General features: G+C 39.4%; 1 protein-coding gene across 2 annotated transcripts in view; it reads right to left on the bottom strand.

Moving 5' to 3' along the window:
- The window catches only part of TRPC4 (transient receptor potential cation channel subfamily C member 4), a 172975-nt gene that overhangs the window by 38922 nt on the left and 111921 nt on the right, over positions 1 to 22132 (bottom strand). For both annotated transcript variants that reach the window (XM_075741972.1, XM_075741973.1), the window contains exon 4: positions 10704 to 11040. In XM_075741972.1, coding sequence (XP_075598087.1) covers positions 10704 to 11040 — 337 coding nt within the window. The remainder of the gene's footprint in view (positions 1 to 10703; positions 11041 to 22132) is intronic.

Genomic DNA, 22132 nt, shown 5'->3' with positions numbered 1-22132 from the left:
CCATTAAGTGATGGGAAGCAAGAGGTTCCTCAGGGTCAATCTCTGCATGCCAAGTTCAACAACAACCTTTTAGTATGTTTCTTGGAGAACATATTTTCACTGGACTGTGAAACCATTTAACTGACAAACTCAACTTTGCTCTACTATGCGATCTAGAGTTTTTCACAGATAGAACAAGTGAGACAAGCTGCCAATGGTCCAAAGCTCTCTGAAGCAAAAGAAAGTCATTCCAGGGAATTCAGTGAGCATTGATAAGGCTTGAAATATCTCTCCTGTTTTACACTTGGGCTGATGAACTGATCTTTGCTGAAGGTATATGAAGGTAACAAGAGGAACAGAGAGACATCCTGGCATAATTCAAGGGCTCCCAATCTCTGGGGCATATTTTCTTAACAGAATACAGCTACTTCAAAGGAACATACACAAAATCAAAAGCACGCCTTCTGCTTTCCCCTGGGGACAGGGAAATGGGTGTTTGGGAGGGGAACAACTGTGCACGGTGTCTGGGTCCTGTGTCAGGGCATGGAAAGAGCTGGGAATGGCATGGCCAGAGGCACCATTTATGTCCCAGCTCTCTTCCCAGAACAGTTATACTCAAGCAAGCTGAGTCTGGGAATTGCTGGTTCAACTTATCTGTGCAACACTGAGAATACTTAATATCTAACCTCAATTCACTCTTTGTCTTCACTTTCTTATCTGTACAATTGAATTTAATTCCTTCCCCCACAGAAGCAGTGAAGATGAGTTTAGTAATGCCTCTGGAGTGCAGTGAAAAGGTAATGAACAATGCAAGGATTATGGAGCATTCGAGCTTTTTGGATGAACTATATCAGAGGTGAGAGCATTCAGTGCTGATTATGTACCAGCAGTGCATTTACTCTTGTGTTCAAGGAATCATAGAGTCATAGAATAGTTTGGTCTGGAAGGGACCTTTAAAGGTCCTCTAGTCCAACCTTCAAGGAAAAGTACAATTTCTAAGAAACAGTGATCGGCTGCGAATGAAACTGGTCTAGGCATGGCATTATGAATTATGGTGTTATATATATGTATTTCATCCACTATGGAATGGCAGGTGCAAACGGTTTGGACAATCAGCATTGAACAGCCTCTTAAATATTTATGGCTTAGTTTCACCACCTAATCTAATAGCATCAGATTGTTCAGTTACTTGAGTATTTATGCAGTAAGGCATCCATGTAAGCGGGATAGTTGTTCCATTAACCCAGTATCTTTAGAAGGGACAGTAGCCAGTATCTTTAGACCACACACTTTCTTTCCTAACTTCAGTAGCAAGAAGTCTGACTTTCACAGTACTCCTATAAATGCCAAAAGCAAATATATGTCATTAGCAGCTATTTTTTTTTAAGCAGGCTTTTGAATTTCCTTTGCAAAATGTTCTGAAATGCAAATGAATTGTAGTTCATTATCATAGTGGAAGATTAAAAGAGATTTAACTTAATACATCTATCTTAACATTATTGGCCCTTTTCCTTCTATTTTTTTGCCTCTATAAAGCAGAGGTTTGGTTTAAGAATAGGAATAAAAGCAAAAAAAAAAAAAAAAAAAGTTTAATGTCCTAGAGTGTAGGTGAAAATAAACTGTAACCCTGGATTGACTATATTCAATATAAGCTGGCTAGTGGGGTTAATAAAGTTCAAATTAATCAAAAATGTTCATCCAAACCATTTCAGGTTCATGCACCTAAGCGTTCCATACCAGTGGACGGTAGACGGTGATGGTATAGTTGTCACAATCTAGAGAAACATGAAAGATACTGTATTTTTTTTAATGTATCATGCTTAAACACCATTTTAGATGCCTAGCACCATTTTAGATGTCCTATGTATCCAAGCTGGCCACCCCATGCATTGCCAAAAAAAGATACAGGTTTCCTGTAAGGTATTTATCATAGGTACAGCCTCTTTGTGAGTATATCAGACTTTAGGACCAGGTGCCTCTCTGTAAGCACCTGAGTTGCTTCCTTTATATTGACTTTGATTTAATCTCTGAATTCATAACAACCAAACTTGCTAAATGCCTGAGTTTGGAGTAAGGGCCCATGGACAGGTAAATATGGAAAGAGAGTACAGAAATTATGCACATTTCTGCTTTTGAACTCTGCTCTACAATAATGTATACAGAAATTTAGCCAGCCAAAAATATTGGTCCATTCTCTCAGGTACTTTTTCATAGGAGTCTATAAATATCTTTAAAGAAAAAGTATATCCTTATTTGCTGCTTATAAATCTCTATTAAGCTCAGTAGGTTTTCATGATGAGTGGAGCATGCATAATGTTACGCATTATCCTTTAATCTCCATCACTTCATTGAAACTGTTTCTGGCATGTATTTGTCAAAATTGATTTAATACAGAAAATAGTTTCTTGCTTTCACAAAAATATTGTGGAGAGGGTAAGGAGCAAGGCTTATATCCTATTACCATAGACAGCCTTATGCATCCAATGTGTACAATACTGCAATCTAATATTCATTAAATTGTTGTATCTCCAAACATCTGCATGTCCCTTATCTTTGGCAGCACTTACTACATTCTCTCAGTGTTGCTAGAATAATATAATAAAGGTATTCTTATCAGGTAGTTAATAGTAAGAAATAAAGTTTTCAAGCATGCACAAGGCTTAGATCCACAAAGGGGTACAAGACCTGCAGGTAGGATAAATGAATGTATAGCTTGTCTATGAAACACAGAAAGGCCTTTATAGCATTGCTCAAAAGCTCTCAGAGCCCTGCACAGACCAGCTCAGCATTGTGTCTGCAGCCCTAGGCAAGGCCAGAAATGGATATTTAGGGATGTAGAGAAGTGCTCATCCCCTTCTCTCCTGTTCACAGGCATGTAAGGATTTGAATATCACAATACTGAGGATCTAAACTCTGTACTTGACAGCCCAGTCCCATGAAGGGGTTCAGTCATTGAAATAGTCCATGATTCAATGCCTAATTAAGTACACACTACCGGAAGTAAAATTCACAATGCAAGAGACCTAAATTCCCCATAAATTGCATTTTATGCTCACTTTGAGTTCGAAGCGCATAGCTGAGGTCCACAGTCTATGAATACTGAGTGCTAAGACAGCCTGGACAAGAGGAACAGCAGGAATTTGAAGGAGGAATGAGTGTCAAACACTGTGTCTCACCAGCACTTAGAAGCCTATCTCAGGGCTTCACTTAAATGTCTACATGAGACTGAGTTTCAGCATCCAAAACATCTTCCTTTCCTCAAATACTTAAACTGTATCCCCCAAGAGTAGTGTGAATGTTTGGCACTGCAGCTTTATGGCTAAAATTCTGGCACAGGGAAGAGGAAATCTGCCTTTTCTCAGCCTGAGGGAAGACTGAACCTTTATCCCAGGAGCGTACTAGGGCAGGAATAATGGTGTGGGGTGAAACATTTGCCACTCCTGCTAAAAATGAGAGAAAAGAAAACTTGAGAGAGAATTAAAGACAACAAAAAACCCAACAGGTGTCTTTAGCCTCCTTACTAAGGGCCCCTAGTAGGAAGTAAAGGCATCAAAGTTAGGCTTTGCACACACACTGCAGGCCTTTTCCGTTGTCTTTATCCTCAAGTTTTATGATTGTAATGTTAAGATGTGAAATACTTAAATGCTAGAGGAGCAAGCACAATGGTACTCAATTGAAAACAGGACTGAAGTCCAAAGAGTCTGTCAAAACCTGCTTCCATCAGCAAAACATTGTGATTGCAAACCTGATTGCACTGATTACTTGTCTATGTATGATTATTTTATATTATCTTGCAAAAGCAGAGTCCTTGTTTGCAGGTCTAAGGCATTGATTGAGGGAGGAAGTTTTCCACAGCTAATAAACGTGTATATAAAATGAACATTCAGACAGTCATCATCAAGGAAGAGAACTCCCTTTATTTTTTGTACTCTATTTAAACAATGTAAAAGACCATTAAAGGTAGGCAGAGCACTGCTTCAACTAGCCTAAATTGCAGCTGATCTTGAATGTTTAGGGAAAGGATTTGAAGACAGAATAAAGTAAAAGCTTCCAGGTTTGCTAAGTGCAGGGGTATCCTTGTCCAGAGATCACATCTCTGCCACTGTGACTAGGAGCCACCAATTATGACTGTTTTGACACTATCAATGGGATTCAGGAACTAAAGCACAGTCTGTATTCACACATCTATTTTACATGGAACACACATTTACAAAGTCTTTTCAAGTTTAGGATAGATTTTACTAGAATAGCAAAAAATACATATGGTTACCCATATTCAACTGGCGGTCATGGCCCCATTGAAAATGTTTTCCCAAAGAAAAAGTCTCCTGACTTCTTTTATCATAATCAAAACAAGACATTTTTCTTTGGCCTCAGTTTTGGAAATGGCAACACCATTCTAGATTAAATCTTAAACACACAAAGACACATATCAGCCAAGGTGACTGGGGGCTGGACCACATGATGTACAAGAAGAAACTGAGGGAGTTGGGTTTGTTCAGCCTAGAGAAGAGGACACGAATGGGTGGATATTACTGCTGTCCTCCACTAATGAAATTGCTGCTTATAAACAATTGGAGCCAGACTTGTCCTAGATGTACACATGGAAGAACAAGCGGTAATGGTTGCACAATGTGGCATGGGACATTCCAGCTGATACCAGGAAAAAAGCTCACCAGTGGCCAGACACAGGCACAGGCTGCTGAGAGAGGCAGTGGAATATCCATCCCTGGAAAAATTCAAGATTTGATGGGACAAGGACCTGAGCAATCTGATCTATCTTTTTAGTTAGCCTGTGTTGAGCAGTAGTTTAGACTAAATGGCCTTGAGTGATCATTATGTGCATTATCCTTCTTTCTGACTGAAGCTGTGTTCCAGCTTTGTCTGGAGCTATTTTCCTCCTCTGCACTTTATTTGTCACTGCTGTTAGGTACTGTTTCATCTTGCTGTCCATATAATTCTTTATATCTGCTCCCTGGAACACGTCAATTTGTACTAACTGTTTGATTTTTTACACAACATTATATTGACCAAATGTAGAAGATGATGCACAGTGTACTTGCCACTTGATCATTTCATCTGAAGCATCTTGCTGTGCCATTGGTTTGGATGTACACTGTGCCAAGTACTGACAAGACTGTACACTCCCATACATGCCACCAGCAGTTTGCTGACCGCAAATGTTTGCAGTTCGCACAGTTCCCAAACATCCACATTCTCTATAGATTCACATACTCCAAAAGTATAAACCACTCTGACAGAAAGGATGGGGAACACATTGTTAAAGACATTCAGTAAGGCACTGAAGCATTCCTGCTCGAGGGACTATTCTGAACAACATAATTATGATGAGCATTTAAAGATGCCCATAAAAGAGCAAAAAACTCATCAAAACAACTTTGCCTAAAAAATGTTCCTTTTGCTGCAGCCACTCTGAACAACTGGCAGGGAGCTTTTAACCACATCTACTAAGCACCAAGTTTGTCTGGTTGTTGGCTTTCTGCTCTGAATTTCATAGCATTACCTGGCGAGCCAAATGCCCACTGTGAGAACATTTAGCATGCTGACTGCTAGGTTTGAGGCTAGGGTTTAAAGCAGAAGAACAGATATGGCAAGTCTATAGGGACCAATACGATCCTTATGTGAGCTGCAGTCAAGGCACACAGAAAGCCTTATTTAATTTCCCCTTTACATCACTGTTATAATGCTCAGATGCCACTCAGAAACTGGATGGGGAATTTGATGATGGCAAATATTGTTCTTCTTCACTTTTCTTCACAATATGGAGTTCTTTTTCTGCCTTTTTTCAGTAGTGAACAATTCTCAAGTATAGGAAACAGGACTGTGTTTCTGTACTGTGAAACATCTGGCATGCTTGGGATATCAGAACCGACAACTAATGTAAAGAACAAAATTAATTTTCATTACCAGAAAAAGCTTGTTTTTTATTTGTTTAAATGCAAGGACAGAAGATTCTGACTCTTCTCACTGAGAGATTTTTCCACAACTGCTTCTAAAAGCTATAAGATTAGCCTTGTTATACCAGCTTATTGTTCCACTAATAATCACCACATACTGTAACACCACTTGTGTAATCATCTAATCATGTAAAAGACAAAATTAATGCAGAAGTTTCCTTAAAAGACTTTTTAAATGTAAAATCGATAGTCTCCATGGAAATGTAGCCTAACACAGGTTCTTCCTCTGAGCCTCCTACTCTAGTGACACTTTTAATATGTGCTAATTATGCACATTCAGCCTGCTATTACATAGTAGTAGGCAAATGCTAATTACTGTTTGATCGTTGGAGACCTTAGATCATTATGGACAACTGTGAAACTTCCTAACTTCTATGAAATATACATATGCTCCGTTGTCCTGGAGAAAATATCTGCTCATGGCTTGGATTGGTGTACTCTTCACTTGAGTCAAAAACTGGCTGGATGGCTGAGCCGAAAGAGTTGTGGTGAATGGAGTTAAATCCAGTTGGTGGCCAGTCACAAGTGGTGTTCCCGAGAGCTCAGTACTGGGGCCAGGTCTCTTTAACATCTTTATCAATGACCTGGATGAGGTGATTGAGTGCACCCTCAGTAAGTTTGCAGACAACACCAAGTTGGGTGGGAGTGTTGATCTGCTTGAGAGTGGGAAGGCTCTACAGAGGGATCTGGACAGGCTGGATCAGTGGGCTGAGGTCAACTGCATGAGGTTCAACAAGGCTCAGTGCTGGGTCCTGCACTTGGGTGATAACCACCTCATGCAACGCTACAGGCTAGTGGAAGAGTGTCTGCAAAGCTGCCCAGCAGAAAAGGACCTGGGGGTGCTGGTCCACAGCTGGCTGAATATGAGCCAGCAGTGTGCCCAGGTGGCCAAGAAGGCCAACAGCATCCTGGCCTGTATCAGAAAGAGTGTGGCCAGCAGCACTAGGGAAGTGATTATCCCCCTGTACTTGGCACTGGTGAGGCTGCATCTCTAATACTGTGTTCAGTTTTGGGCCTCTCACTACAAGAAGGACATTGAAGTGCTGGAGCATGTCCAAAGTAAAGCAATGAAGCTGGTGAAGGGTCTAGAGCACAAGTCTTATGAGGAGCGGCTGAGGGAACTGAGTTTTTTTAGCCTGGAGAAGAGGAGGCTGAAGGGAGACCTTATTGCTCTCTACAACTCCCTGAAAGGAGGTTGTAGCCAGGTGGGTGTTGGTCTCTTCTCCCAAGTAACAAGTGACAGGACAAGGGGAAATGGCCTCAAGTTGTGCCAGGGGAGGTTTAGATTGGATATTAGGAAAAATTTCTTCACCAAAATGGGTTATCAGTCACTGGAACAGGCTGCCCAGGGAAGTGGTTGAGTCACTATCCCTGGAGACATTTAAAAGATGTGTAGATGTGGTGCTTAGGCATATGGTTTAGTGGTTGGACTTGGTAGTGTTAGGTTTATGGTGGGACTTGATCATCTTAAAGGTCCTTCTTAACTTCAATGATTCTATGATTCTACGCTGAAATTCATGTTAATCAGAAGCCTGAAAAGTATATTTCCTCTTCCTCTCTTCATTTTAAGGGAGGCAACTATTAAAATGCAAACTACATGCAGAGCTATTTGAATTAAGAGAAAGACAAACAAAGAATTCTATTGTTTTAAATGTTAATAGTTTTGATATGCTGTAGCTGCTCCAGGACAACCTTTGCTTTGGGAAAAGGGTTTACTTGGTCATGTTTCCAATTTCAGAGAATAACTGTAACCCTAGATCCACATTAGTTTTGTCTCAGACATCAACGTCTTTCATCTACATCCAGAAAATGCAATGATATATCTATGTACCTCACATTTAGGCTCCCTTGTGTAATTCAAGAGGGCTGTATTTACTCTTTTTAAGGATACTGCGTAACTGCATTGTTTGAAAAGGTGAGATGATAGACTAAATTGTGGCCCTGAAACTAACCTTAGTTTATTGATAAGGATTTAAAAAAACTATTTAGTTTCTTAAAAGATGACTAGACCACACTTCATGCATATGTGAATATGAAAACAGTTGCTTTTGGCTGAGATTCATTCCTTAAAAAAAAAAAAAAAGCTGAAATAGACATGTTCATCACATGCTGTGAACTGAAGTGTCCTGTGGAGATGTGTGTCTGTCTCCTTCAACGACAGAGGGAATTTAGGTACCTAATGCATTGCCTGAGATTACGATGGGTGAATCTGGGTCCTTATTATTTGGGTGGGCTAAGCCAGTGCAGCAACTCAAGTGTGAAAGTGGAACCCAGCAAACATGAAACTGGAACTGCAGGAAACCAATAGTTATGAACCCTTAGAGATCAGTGTGTAAAATACATCGGTTTAGATGCAAAAGATTTTGGAAGGCACAGTTTCTCTGAACATTACAATTAACCACAAACTATTTGACCACATGGTATCTGACTTTTGATCTTTATTCAAGCTCCTTAATATTTATTTCTTTATGCAAGCAGTTCCCTTGACTTGATCTGTACCGCTTGCAGAGGAAGGGCTTATTCAGCCCAGGCAGTACTAGCATAATCTGGCCGTATGAGTCTATACTGCAAATATTGATGCTGCTTTTAGAAATGATAGTCATCTTGATAGTCATAATTCTCAGACTTAATGGCTTCTTCAAACAAGTGCTTTGGGATGCTGAGTTACTTAAACCCTTTCCTAAGTAAACAATAGTGTCAGAGGTTGAGGGCAATGGACGTTCTTCCTCTTCCCACTGCATGTTTTCTGGAGAGGAGTTAGTCACCAAAATTTTAGAACTGCGTTTAGCTGAAATTAGCCCTTGCCCTTCTCAAATTGTGCCTTTTTCTCTGGGCTCTAGGCTCTTTCTTTAAAAAGACAGGTTAAGGATAAAACCCACTTTGGCATGTCAAGGTCTATGTGTCAGCTATGCAGTTGTGCTTCAGCATCTGGATACTGTGAAAGTTGGACAGATGCTGACCTACTATTTTGGAAGACTGAACAGAAAAGCTACTAATATATCCTCTGGACATATGACTGTACAGAAGAGCCCCTTGCTCCTCCTCAGAATTGTAGCATTTATTTCTAAGGAAGTGATGTATTAACCTAATGATTTTTATATTGGTTTCTTATTTCTTGATGGTACAAAACCAGAAAAATTTACTGGAGGAAATTTTTTTTTAATATTTAAATGTTAATCTCACCCACTGAAGTTAGTCTAACTTGTCTGTAGGAAATGTCATTCTAAGCAGCCTGCCAGATTGATTAATTCCTTTGCAATAATACTAGGTATTGGCTTTTTTAATGTTAGTAGCAATATTTACCCAGTGAAGGACAACACACCTTAAAGTGAAGGCTGGTGGTGAGGTCTGGTTTATGTTGTGCTGTCATGAGGGAAATCTCAGAAAGCAGTTCATCTGTGGAAGGCAGGTCCTTCTGAGAGGTTCCCAACAAGTAAGTGAACCCAGGGTTTTCAGTCATGCATGCTTGTTTGCTTAAGTGAAAGACAGATGTAGCCCTGCCTCCTGCTTCCCACAGTGTTCTACCAAGGAACATACAGAGGAAAAGCCACTGACTCATTCTTCTCTGGAATATCAAGCACTGCCGATTATTGTATTATAAATTCAACAATGCATTGTAAATTAGGTATGATCAATGATGCCAAAAGCCTTGTCAATTTGGTTGCTCTAAAAAAATCCAGGTGTTTGGGAAAAGTTGCAAAAGTGAAGACAAACAACATCTTAATGGGAAGCTCTGAACAGAAACAGAAAAGTTGGTGCATAAACTTGTCTATGATGTGATGCAAACTTAAATGAAGATATCAAACTTAAATTCTTGCAGTTAAGGCTACTAAGTCCCTCCTTCTACAATTCCATTTCAGTCAAGATCAAGCATATTTGGCCTGACCTGGTCCAACTTGTGTTGGTTCCTAAAAATAAGAAACAGGGAGGAGACTATGGTACACCAAGAGAGATACTATCTACCAGGGGAGACATGCAAAGGTAGGGAGGACCTAAGATAGTCCAATCCGACAGGATTGAGCAATCACACAGGAATAAATTTAAGGCCAACATGGCCCCTAGAAAGTAGGCTTGTAATAATCCCAGACTTAAATTTTTATTTTAAACTGTCAGGACAGAGTGGGAATCCTTTTCTATTTAAAAATGTTAGGGGATTTTCTTATTCCTTCTGACGTAAAATATTTTGTTTGAAATTGAGTGAAAAGTTCTCATCAATAGTTTTGCACAGAAAAAACACTCTGCATGCATATTTTAATGAAAATACTCACTTGAAAATGCTCGCCAGCACTATTTGCAATAGGTGGGTCTGTCACATTAGAAAGAAGCATACTTTACGCAACTAAGGTTAGTGATAACGCTACAGAAATGACACTGTGCCTGATTCTAATACATGAGAAATAATTACTGTGGCAAAGGGACCCTTTTTTTTAAAAGTAGACTGACAAAATACAAAGGACACTTAGAAGAATCAGAACAATTTCTGGCCTGGAGAAAATAGATATAAAAAAGAATACCAATATGTATGTTTTGGGGCACTGCTTAATCACAGGAATGAACCCACAATATCTTTTGTTTTCCCTCACTGTAATATATCAGGTGGTGACACTTGGTATTGGAGGAGATGGACTATTCGCCTGTTTTGGTAGGTCAATAATTCATGAGAGATCTTTCCTGCCTCAGGAACGCTTGGCAAAACCACAGGGGTCAAAACACTTTTCACTGTATTTTCTTTAGTAATACATTTACCCAGGACCCACGGTAATATCATCCACTCGACGATGGTTGGTGGCGGTCCCTGCATGCTCAGGTCTGACCTGTCAATGTGCTGAGAGGCAAGTAACAGCAGGAACAGAAAAGTCAAGTAGGATGCAGTATGGCAGATAAATTTGATAAATGGCTTTCTGATGAACAGCCCTAATGGGCTTTTGGGAGCTATCAGGTAGCACACAGAGAAGACCGGGAAAAGGAGTCCTATCACAACACAGGTCAACATCTTCACAGCCCAGTGTCGCCTCCTCCATCCGGGGAACTCGTCGTACCAGCGGGATGCTAGCAGCTGCTGGCAGTTGGGCTGAGCAACAAACTACAGAGAGAAGAAGAAAGGAAGATGGTTAGTTCCTTGTTACTTCTGTAAAGTTATTTCCATGCTACGTACGTTACGATAAGTAACATTTGGATAGTGATTGATTAAAAAAAAATAAAAATTCACAGCCTGCACAATCCTACTCATACTGACAATCCCAGTAAGACAAGGCTAAGTCAGCCTGCCCTTCCTTCAATGCAAAAAGTATAGTAGAAAGCCACCAAAATTCACTTTTCACAATAAAGCTTGATTTTCCTGTTGGATGAGTACACAAGGAGCCAATAGACTGTAAAGCCCATGTACCTCAAAAGCAAGTTTCAAACTGAAAAACAAGTTCACAAATACTTCCATTATTCAACCAGCAACATTTGTGGACACGAGGTTGAAGGCACTATGAAAATGAAAAGCACAACTGGGATCTGTAAACAGAGGAAGTGAATTCCACAGCCATGAACAAACTATTCTCTATGTTCCCTGCTAATTCTCTAAAAATCAGGCTTACATGCTTTTATACTGACAAAACTCTTACAGATACATTATATAATGCTTGCATAATATGAACTAAGAATTAACATTCCCCACTGCTTCAGTAATCCTTGTCAGGATATATTCCTATCCTGTACCATATTTTATGGTCTGTCTTCTCCATGATGTGATTTCAGTTTTTAAAATATGATCTTTAAAATTGAATTTCACCAAAAAAACCCCAAAACTAGTAAATATTTATTATTTTTCAGATAGCTTTTCAAAGAAGCTTTAAGGATATTCCAAGGTTTTATGTCATATTTTTATTTGATCACTAATTCCTGTTTTCCCTAATGCCCTCTTTTGTAAAGGGGACATAAAGTAGCAGCATGCTAGACTTGACATAAGAAATACAAAATAGAAGCAATATATGCATGAAAGAGAGCCAAAGTTGTTGCATTTTGATGGGAAGGAAAAAAAAAAAAAAAGAAAACAAGCGTTTTCCTTATGTTAGTGTGGTGAGTTGATGCCAGGTGCCCCCCAAAGCCACTCTGTCACTGCCCTCCTCAGCTGGGCAGAGGAGAGAAAATATAATGAAAGGCTCGTGGGTCGAGATAAGGGCAGGGAGAGATCACTCACCAATTACCGTCACAGGCAAAATAGACTCGACTCAGGAAAATTAATTTAATTTATTATCAAGTAAATCAGAGTCGAGCAATGAGAAATAAAACCAAATCTTAAAACACCTCCCCCAACCCCTCCCTTCTTCCCAGGCTCAACTTCACTCCCCATTTCTCTCCCTCCTCCCCCTCAGCTGCACAGGGGGACGGGGAATGGGGGTTGTGGTCAGTTCATCACACGTTGTCTCTGCTGCTCCTTCCTCCTCAGGGGAAGGACTCCTCATGCTCTGCCCCAGCTCCAGCATGGGGTCCCTCTAATGGGAGACAGTCCTCCACCAACTTCTCCAATGTGAGTCCTTCTCACGGGCTGCAGTTCTTCACCAACTGCTCCAGCATGGGTCTCTTCCATGGGGTGCAGACCTTCAGGAACAGACTGCTCCAGTGTGGGTCCCCCACAGGATCAAAGCCTCCTTTGGGTGTCTCCACCTGCTCCTGCGTGGGGTCCTCCATGGGCTGCAGGTGGATATCTGCTCCACCATCATCCTCCATGGTCTGCAGGGGGACAGCCTGCCTCACCATGGTCTTCTCCACAGGCTTCAGGGGAATCTCTGCTCCAGTGCCTGGAGCACCTCCTCCCCCTCCTTCTGCACTGACCTGGGTGTCTGCAGAGTTGTTCCTCTCACATCTTCTCACTCCTCTCTCCTGCTGCAGTTTTTCTTGCACAGCAACTTTTCCCCCTTCTTAACTCTGTTATCCCAGAGGCGCTGCCACCATTGCTGATGGGCTCAGCCTTGGCCAGCGGTGGGTCTGTCTTAGACCCAGCTGCCATTGGCTCTGTCAGACACAGGGGAAGCTTCTAGCAACTTCTCACAGAAGCCACCCCTGTAGCCCCCCCACTACTAAACCCTTGCCACGCAAACCTGATACAGTTACACATATGCAAGTATACATACATTGGATTAAATCATCAGCTGAAGACCTAATAAAATTATGCAGAAACTTATTTATCTTATTAAATAATAAATTGTTAATTTCCACCAAATAATTTCACATCTGAATTCTAATCAAATGCACCTAGTTTGGGATTTTACATTATTTTGATAATACTTATAACCACAGGAGTCAAGTTCCATTGGGGATGAATAATAGGTAACTAACTTCTCAAACAGTTTCTGAAATCACTGGGATTACTACTGGTAGAAAATGCTATTTAGTTTGGAATGAAATGAGAGTCAGCCTGCATCTTTCTATATATGTCTGGATCTTGTCAGAAATGTTAACCTGAGCCAAATTCAAACCTGGAGTATGTTAATGAAATGCCAGTGACCTTAGCAGAGACATATTTGCCTGCCAGACACCAGCACTGAAGCTGCCTGTGGCTGTTGTGAAAGACAAGAAAATTTACTCATACCTTAAGCATCTTGAAAATAGCCTTAAAGAAGAGTAACAGAGTGTTCTCTTCCATTAGAAAAAATGCATTCACAAGGTTTCAGGGTGTTTGTTTCAAGATACAAAAGTCTGGAATAATACTGCTGGTAGTCAGACCAGATGGCTTCAAAATTATTTTTTTGCCAAGTTTTTAAGGGGGGTATCCCTACAAAAATTTTCACCTCAGTTTGCTTGGGTAGGTACAGATTAGTGCTTTGCTTGACTAGTGGAAAAGTATGACTTGTGGACTAATTCCTGAGTAAAATATTATCCTTTTTTTTCCCCAGTCTGCCAGATGCATGTGTGTTTCCCCTTCTTCATAATATTTTCCCACTGCATATCCTCTCACCTAAAAGTAATCAGTTCCTAAGTCTCTCCTGTGTCCCCTTTCTCAAGACTTTTTGCTTTCATTGTGTTGGGGACCCAGGTGAAGGAACAACCTCCAGTGGCTAGCCAAGGCCGTAGGAGGCCTACTCCTTGCCAAGAATGGCTAAAAAGGAATGAATTTCCATTGTGGTAATGTGCAGGAAATTAAGTAAAAGGAGTTTTTTTTCCAATCTCCACCAAGTACTGGGCTGCCCTGGGGCTGAGTAGACCAGAACTGACGCAGAGGTACCTCATGCCATGATGAGATGCTTGCTGACTGCACCATCTGGAGGGTGCTCCACACTGGGTGGGCAGTAGCTGCTTAGTTCTAACCCTTAAACAGATTAATATGCAAAACAATCGATCTTAATACAGAAACCATTTCTGAGCAGGCTTGAAAAATTATCTATTGTCTCCTAGTACCCGTATTAGATTTCATTATATTGTGACTATATCTATGGTACTATGTGTTAAGGACAAGCGTTGCTTTCTGAGCTACACAAAGTTTTTCCATAAGCACAGAAAAATTTCAAATCCTCAGGACTGAAGAGTCAATTTTTTAAATTGTAATTTTAAAAGAAATTAACTCTCATACTTTTCTTCAAATTATGACTGTGACAGGACAGTTTTAGCACTGGTTGGATTCTCTGACTATAGGAGAAAACATAGACTATACATTTTATGTGGCTAGAGTTAAGCAAAGTACCATCAATAATGTACTTTAAATGGCTTACTAGACATAAAACACATAAGAAGCAACTAATAGTGTAGTATGGAGCAAGTATATAAAATACATTGTCAGCATTTTAAGAGCTGCATGCATAGGGAAGCAGTTCTAGTAGTGCGGCAAAGGTCTATAACAGAAACCACAACAGTTTGTGTTATAGCATGTCTACAGATGATATACTGTATTTCTGAGAGGTCCAGATATCCAGTTTCATGCTGTCATTTTTATCTAACAACAACACTGTTGGCAAGGTTAGTTAACAATGTTCGGAAGTAACAAAAAAATCTGTCTCTTCACTGAAGCCTTTTCTTTATGGTTCTGAGCTCCATTGGCCATATAATACTATGAAATACACCATGAAACAGTCCAAAGTGTCTTCTTCAGGCAACTGGAAAATTACCTTAAATCTCCTGCTGATACTTCTTTTATAGTTACACTTGTTCTGCTTCACTTATCAAGGAATTGTATGAAATTATTAAAAATGTCCAAATTAATTTTCACAAACTTGACTACTTGCTCCATTTTTGTGGTTGAGAGTTTATCATCACATGCTGTGAAATATATTCGGTAGCAATACCTACATTTATTATATTAGCTGAATAATGATGGAAGTTCTTGAATGGGAAACAGTTGAGACGATAGATACCCTGATGGCAAGAAAAATGCACTCAATGGTGAACCCTACAGACTTGTTCCTCAGCTGTCCAGAGAGGAGGATCTTGGTACTGCACACTGCATATTCCCCTCTTGTCCTTGTGGACCTGTTCCTCCAGAGGAAATGAGGGGAAGATGTGTACCCACACCTTGTCCTCGAGTGTAGTAAGTAAGTATTTAAGCATGTACAGGAACTGGGGTGTGGGGGAGGGATGTCTTCCTGGGGCCCACAGTGTAAATGTTGCATGTATAGGCTGTACCAGACATTACTCATAGGTCACACATGGTTATAAAGGGCAAGTAAGTTTATCTGTGATTAATATATTTTGTTACTGATCATGAATGCTTACTACAATTGACTTTTTAATTTATCCACTAAAAAGCCTGTCTCTACAGAAAAAAGAAAAAAAGTATTCATGCCAAAATTCTCCGGTCAAATGAGATCCATACTCTTAATTATGATAATTGGAACAGAAGAAGTGGATGGTAAAAAGACATGCTCCACTCCATTCCTTTATAAATGGATGGGACTGCATCTAGGATGCTTATACAGTAAAGCTAAGTAGACATGTAAATCCTCTGCTGAACTGGGAGCTAAAAAAATTTTTTCTAAAAAAAAAGCTCTACACAAATATTTTATGACTAGAAGAAATAGAAAAACTCTGTGACATTAATTTGCCAGTTCTGCATTGCCTATGCCAAAATATTTTCACTGTAGTATATTTTTTCTTCCTTAATTGGAGATATTACATTCTGAGGTATTCAAAGTATCTTTTGTACTGTCAGTATTATGTTGCATATTATTTGACTTTGACATTGTCTCCATATAATTAGCAATCAGCAAGTTTATATTTTCACATTACAATGGCTTCCAATAGCTTCCAGCAGTTTGTAATTATGTGAGGGATTTTTCTGTAATGATTATTCCTGGTTGCACATCTTTAGCTCCTTCATAAGAGTCTGTCCGTCTAAAAATGTTTTGGTATTCATTCTCTTAGTTGTCATGCTGGGAATTGGCTCTTCTCTGAGACTGGTGAAAATCAGAAATTATTCACAGTGCCAGCAAAAATAATCTGGTATAAATAATAGCAGAGCCTGATTCTAGTGATACCCAAGCATATATGTAGCCTAGATTTTCATTTTCACTGCTGATTGATTAAATCTGATCTTTAGTTTTGCTATAATAAATATCTTTCGGTCAACAGAAATGATGAAGAAATAACACAAGTGATACTATTAACTATATATTACCTTTACAGAGATACTATTTTAATAAAAATAATTATTTTATAAATAATATATCATCATCATAAGTCACGTTCTTGCCTACAGCATGACAATACCTCTAAATATTTATTTCATTGTGCATTAGGAAATACACAAATTTTTTTTAAAAAACCCACTTGTAATAGGGGACTATTACATTTTTACACTTACAAAATCTGAGGTCCTAATTAAATTCTCAGAGATCAGTAGGTGGCTTAGTGTATGTAACATAGAAAAATAACGTGATTGTCATCTAGAAATGAAAGCTGTAAAAGGAAAGTGATTTCCTTTTTGACTTATGTACAAGTGAGTTATGCTGTAACACAAAGAACTATCGCTGATATCATTCCCTGATAGACAAATGTTCAAGATCTTTTTTTGTGGGAGGAAGCAAAAATAAATTATTATCATAAAGTTTTTTAGTAATAATTTTTATAAAGCCATGGCCAGATTCCCTGTTGTGCTGTGTAGTAATGCTACTACAGCCAAGCTGGTAGAAAATGTTAGCTCTGAGGTCTGCTACTTTGTCCCCCACATTTTCCAATGATTGTACTCCAGTTCAACAAGAATTAAGCCCAATTATTTTTTCTTTCTCTAGAACATTTTACTTTCCATATTTTACATATTTTCCCAGATATTTCATGAAAACCCAAGCTCTTCTAAGTTATTTTAACTTCAAATTTAGATGTCAAAATTCTCTGTCTACTGGCTGTGAAAAGTATATTTGCTTGGCACTAATGACAGTTTCAAGTCCCAACATCATTAAGTAGACTCCTAAATTTGGTAGATTGTTTCTCCCTCTAGAGACACCACTGCATATTCTTTTCTATATCTTCCCCAAAGATTATATTTGTGGATTTTGGCAGTTACTCTGTAAGAAATGATTCATTAAGACAAATAATATTTAATTGCAATTTAAATGCTTTAATGTTATTGACTGGATCAACACTATATTTTCCTTTCTAAAAGCTAGGGACCATTTTCTGGACTCCTTTGGGTATAGTTATACCATCTGTTTTCTGCCTCGGGCCAGAAGCCCTGATTCCTGTGCCAATTATTGTGAATCTTCTCTTGTCCATCCCATCTAAGTCTAGTGCTGACTGGGGCAGGCTATCATTATAATCATGATTCTTGCTGGACACAAACCACTGAGTGAACTTTTCCTCAGCTCTATCTGTAGTTTCGTCATTAAGGGAACCAGCCAGCTCGCTCGGGATTGGAGCACCAGTGCAATCAGCTTCAGATCAGGTCCCTACAGTGAAACAAATTCACAGCACAGATGCCTTCATCATAAAATCCAGAGTTTACCCTGTTCTCATCAAGAACAGAATACAATGCCAGTTTTTTTATTATTGTAATTTTCCTATTGTTTAACTTCAAATACGAGGAAGAAAACAAAAGGAAAACATAAAAGTGAAGACTGAAATGCTTCATTAAAAGGATTAATGAACATTATTATACAAACAATGACACTGCAGTTTTTCATTTAAACATTTTAAATTTCTTTTTTGTTGCATCAACACAAGCAGAAGCTCTTCATTTGATTCATTGCTCCTTCTCAGTAAAATGAATCAGCACACATAAAACTATTAAATATCTATTAAATAAGTCAAGATTTAGCTATAGTTGCAGTGATTCTGATTAATTGCTCAGAAAAGGCAATGGCAACTGAAAATAGAATACAGTTCTTAGGAACCAGCTACGCACGAATAGTCTTGTTAGTCTTCTCAGTAGTAAAGGAAAGTTAATCAGTTGCTGGGCTTTGGGATGAGTATGTAAAATAGCTCCAAATTTCAGAACTGGGATGCTGGAAAAATACTTCTGGTTCCCATTCTGGTCAAGTGTTAGACTCACCACAGTTTAAAACATTTTTCTAGGGAAAAATAATTAAAGAACCTCTGTAAGTGTCTGCAGAGATAATGAGACATGAATTTACTCGTGTTACATTGGATCCCTGTTTTTACACACCTAGCTGGTGTATTTCCATGCATAGGAAAAAAAAAAAAAAAACCCAACCTGATATTTATATACAAAGTCCTACACTTGGGACAGAGTAACCCTCTGCAATACTACAGGCGGGAATTTACTGTCTGGGGAGTAGCTTTGCAGAAAAGATCTGGGGACACTGATAAGCAAGAAGCTGAATATGACTGGGTCCGTGCAGTGCAAAAGTATAGCCTGGGCCACAGCAGCAAGAGTACAGCCAGCATGTCAAGGAAGGCACTAATTCCCCTCTTTGGCACTTGTCAGACTATGCCTGGAGTGCAGCGTCCCGTTTTGGGTCCCCCACTACAAAGAGACATGGGCAAACTGAAGTAAGTCCAACAGAGCCCCTCTGAGAGATTATGGGGCTGGATCTCACGATGGACAGGGAGAGAAGAAGGTTGGTTTCCTCAGCCTTAAAAAGAGAAGAATCATGTTTGGGACTTGCTGGCTTACACAAAAGAAAGGGAGGTTATGGACAGAAGCAGGCTTTTCTCAGGTGCACAGTGGAAGGATGAGGATGGTTACAAGCTGCATCAAGGGAAATTCTGGTTTGATCTAAGGAAAATATTCTTCCCTATGAGAGTAGTTTAGCACTGGCACAGGTTGTCCAGGGAAGATGCAGAATCTCTATCCTTGTAAATATTCAAAACTTGGCTGGGCAAGTTCCTTAGCAACCTGATTTAACTTCAGTGTTAACCTGGTTTTGAGCAGGAGGTTGGACCAGATGATCTTGAGAGATATCTTTCAACCAAGTATTTTTTATGATCCCACATACTCACTGCATTAAGCCAAGCAGTGTTTTCTGGGGCAACAAAATTCTTACTAAGAGCCACAGCAATTATGTTTACAGGTTTGAATTTACTTATTTAGGTTTGAATTGCTTTTCTAGGAATACAAGGTATTACTAACATTGGTTATTCCCTTTAAAAAGAGGCAGAGTCTTCTCTCTCTCATAGCATTGAACCATATTCTTGCCAAACAATACATAAAATTGTTTCAACTGTTCCAAACACTTGTGCTGTAATAATCTGTGTATCATGTGTGGGTAAAAAGACCTAACAGTCAAAATGTTTGCTTAGGTCTTTATCACTTCGATCCTATTATCCCCAAAGCAGTCTTCAGATACCTCTGACATCAAGTTTGCTGTCTGCACCAATAGTTTCCACAAAATAAACTGATAAAAGAAGATAAACTAACTGATAAGAGATTATTTCATTATAATCTCAAAAGTTCTTTTTAGGAGACCAAAATCAATATATATTCTAAGCAACTTTGACACAGATAGAAATAACATGCACTGCTCATAGCATACAGTTCTGTAAATCATGCTATCAACTGAAACCGATTTGGAAACAAATAGCCACTTGTATAAAGAATAGTCTGATGTCAGCCCAGGGTCTGTAAAAAGAAAAAAAAAACCCCACACCTCTGAATCAGTCAGCAATTACCAGTGCATGTTTCTTACATCCAAACTGGTTTTGAGTCCTGTATTGCTAAGGCTACTAAGCATTAACCAGTCAGTTAGAAGGGGTTAGGATTTAAGTTAGTTACAATCCCACTATATGACAGAATCAATGAGTTCCCTTACATCCAGCTCATTGTACCATTTTGCCTACTTTTTGCAGCTGCCATGTCGCCAGAAAGGAAGAGTTACAAATTAATAAACCAACCTTTCAAAATTCATGAGGGACCTGCAAATATGTTGCAAGCAACTGAAGCACAGAACGCAGTGTGTGTTTAATTGGAGAAAAATTAGCTGGGAAAAGCTCTGAGTGAGGAAGGGTAGGAAAGGGACTAGCAAAGCTAAGTTCTTCCTCTGGGATTGCTTGCTCATCTGAGAATTTCTATGGGCATCACTGGAGACCACCCAGCTCCTCCTTTGTGCAGTTTGTTGCAGAGGCCAAAACAAGGTGGTGAGCCATTCTTCGCTTCATTTTCCCTTTCTGAATGTACTTTCAGATTTGAGCAGGGCATTGAGCTATTTGGAAGAAACCTGACTGCAAAATTTTTTCTTCCTTCTTTTCTCCATTTTCAGGCTCCTTCCCTGAGAAATCTTGGAGCAGTGATATTCACCTTCCATTAGCACTGGGCAAATTGAGGTTTCACTCCATTAGCTTAGCTTTACGAGGTGCCATCCTGCATCCTGATGTGAAAAATGGGTATGAGCACAACTGCTCTTGACTCCAAGCGTATGCTGTTGTAGCCAAGTTATAAGAGAGCCAGCAACAGACTCATGCTGAACTCCAAGGTTTCCCACTTTCTCTAGAACTGGCTGTTTATTATGTGAAGCTTGCATGGAACTGAAGATGCCAAAGTTCCCCGAAATCAGTGTGAATCCAGTTTTTGGAAAGCATAACACTTATTTGAAGGCTCACTGAATACAGAATTAGAGGGATGAGGGAACAATAAAAACACAGACTGATTACAAAGGCATTCAAACTAAATAAAGTAATAAACTGCATATTTTTCTCTTGAAAGTTCTCTGTTAACATGTTGCAGGAAGGTCTGGATTTGTAGTTTCATTAATACTTAGGAACAGAATGTATATAGTCACTCAATCTGCTTTTCTTTCTCTTTTCATCTTTAAGTTCCTCTTGTTTAACTTGGCTGTGTGTTTATCTGAGAATGTTAAAGGCTGAGAAATCAAATTAATCACCCAGCTCCTGCATAAAGACGAAGCTGAAATGATAGGTGTTTGGCAATGACGCATTATTCTGAGACCATTTGCAGGAGAAATGCATGTGAGTCTGTAGCAGATGCATCAATTATATCAGTCAAGTGTGGCCTTCATGAACCTTCCTTCTGGCATTCAGACATCATGTTTTTCATTTTTTTCATTATCTGTACAATTCACCTTTCTTCCCAGTTTTGCCTTAAGTGAATTGACAGGCACTGCCCTTGAATGGCCGGTTGACAGCCACAATGTGCAGCTTAAACACAGAATATGAATCTTGGAAAGAATTGCAGGGAGTATAATTGCTTGCTCAGAAGCCCTGCTCTCCAAAAGCTTCTTTACACTTAAGAATAGTTTGTGGTTGTAGAAAATGACCTTTTCTTGTGAACAGACCTAAGAAATACTGTGCTTTCCCATAATGGGAAGATACCTACAATAGCTGTTAATGAAATTCTGCGTACCCAGCATCTGCCAGCCTGGAGAAGTAATGACAGTCCTTGGGTAGCGCTTTCCCCTTACGAAGCTCTGCTATTTGTGGCAAAACATTAGATTTTGGTATCTCAAATGAAAACCTGGAGCTAGTCTCACTGTTCTCATATACAGAGATGAAGAATCAGAGTGATGAAGGAATGAGTGAAGAGCTTGTTTTAATCAAGTTTTTACACATGTGTCACTTTTAGAGATGTTCAGGCTACATCTACACTGAGAAATCAGTGACTGAATTTGAGCGCTGGACCCCAGTCATGCCCACCACCTATTCACTCTTGCCTGGTTCCAAGTTCTTGACCTCTCCAGTTGGCTCTATGAAAGGCAAATCTGCAGCTTGCCTGTTTGCATACAAATTCCTTAGTAGCACTCCGTCTTAGAGTCATGCTTATGGTCTGCTTTCAATTAGCAATACAGACA

This window comes from Balearica regulorum, chromosome 1 (assembly GCF_011004875.1).
Source record: "Balearica regulorum gibbericeps isolate bBalReg1 chromosome 1, bBalReg1.pri, whole genome shotgun sequence".
Taxonomy (NCBI): Eukaryota; Metazoa; Chordata; class Aves; order Gruiformes; family Gruidae; genus Balearica; species Balearica regulorum.
This window is presented reverse-complemented; position numbering and strand designations above follow the sequence as displayed.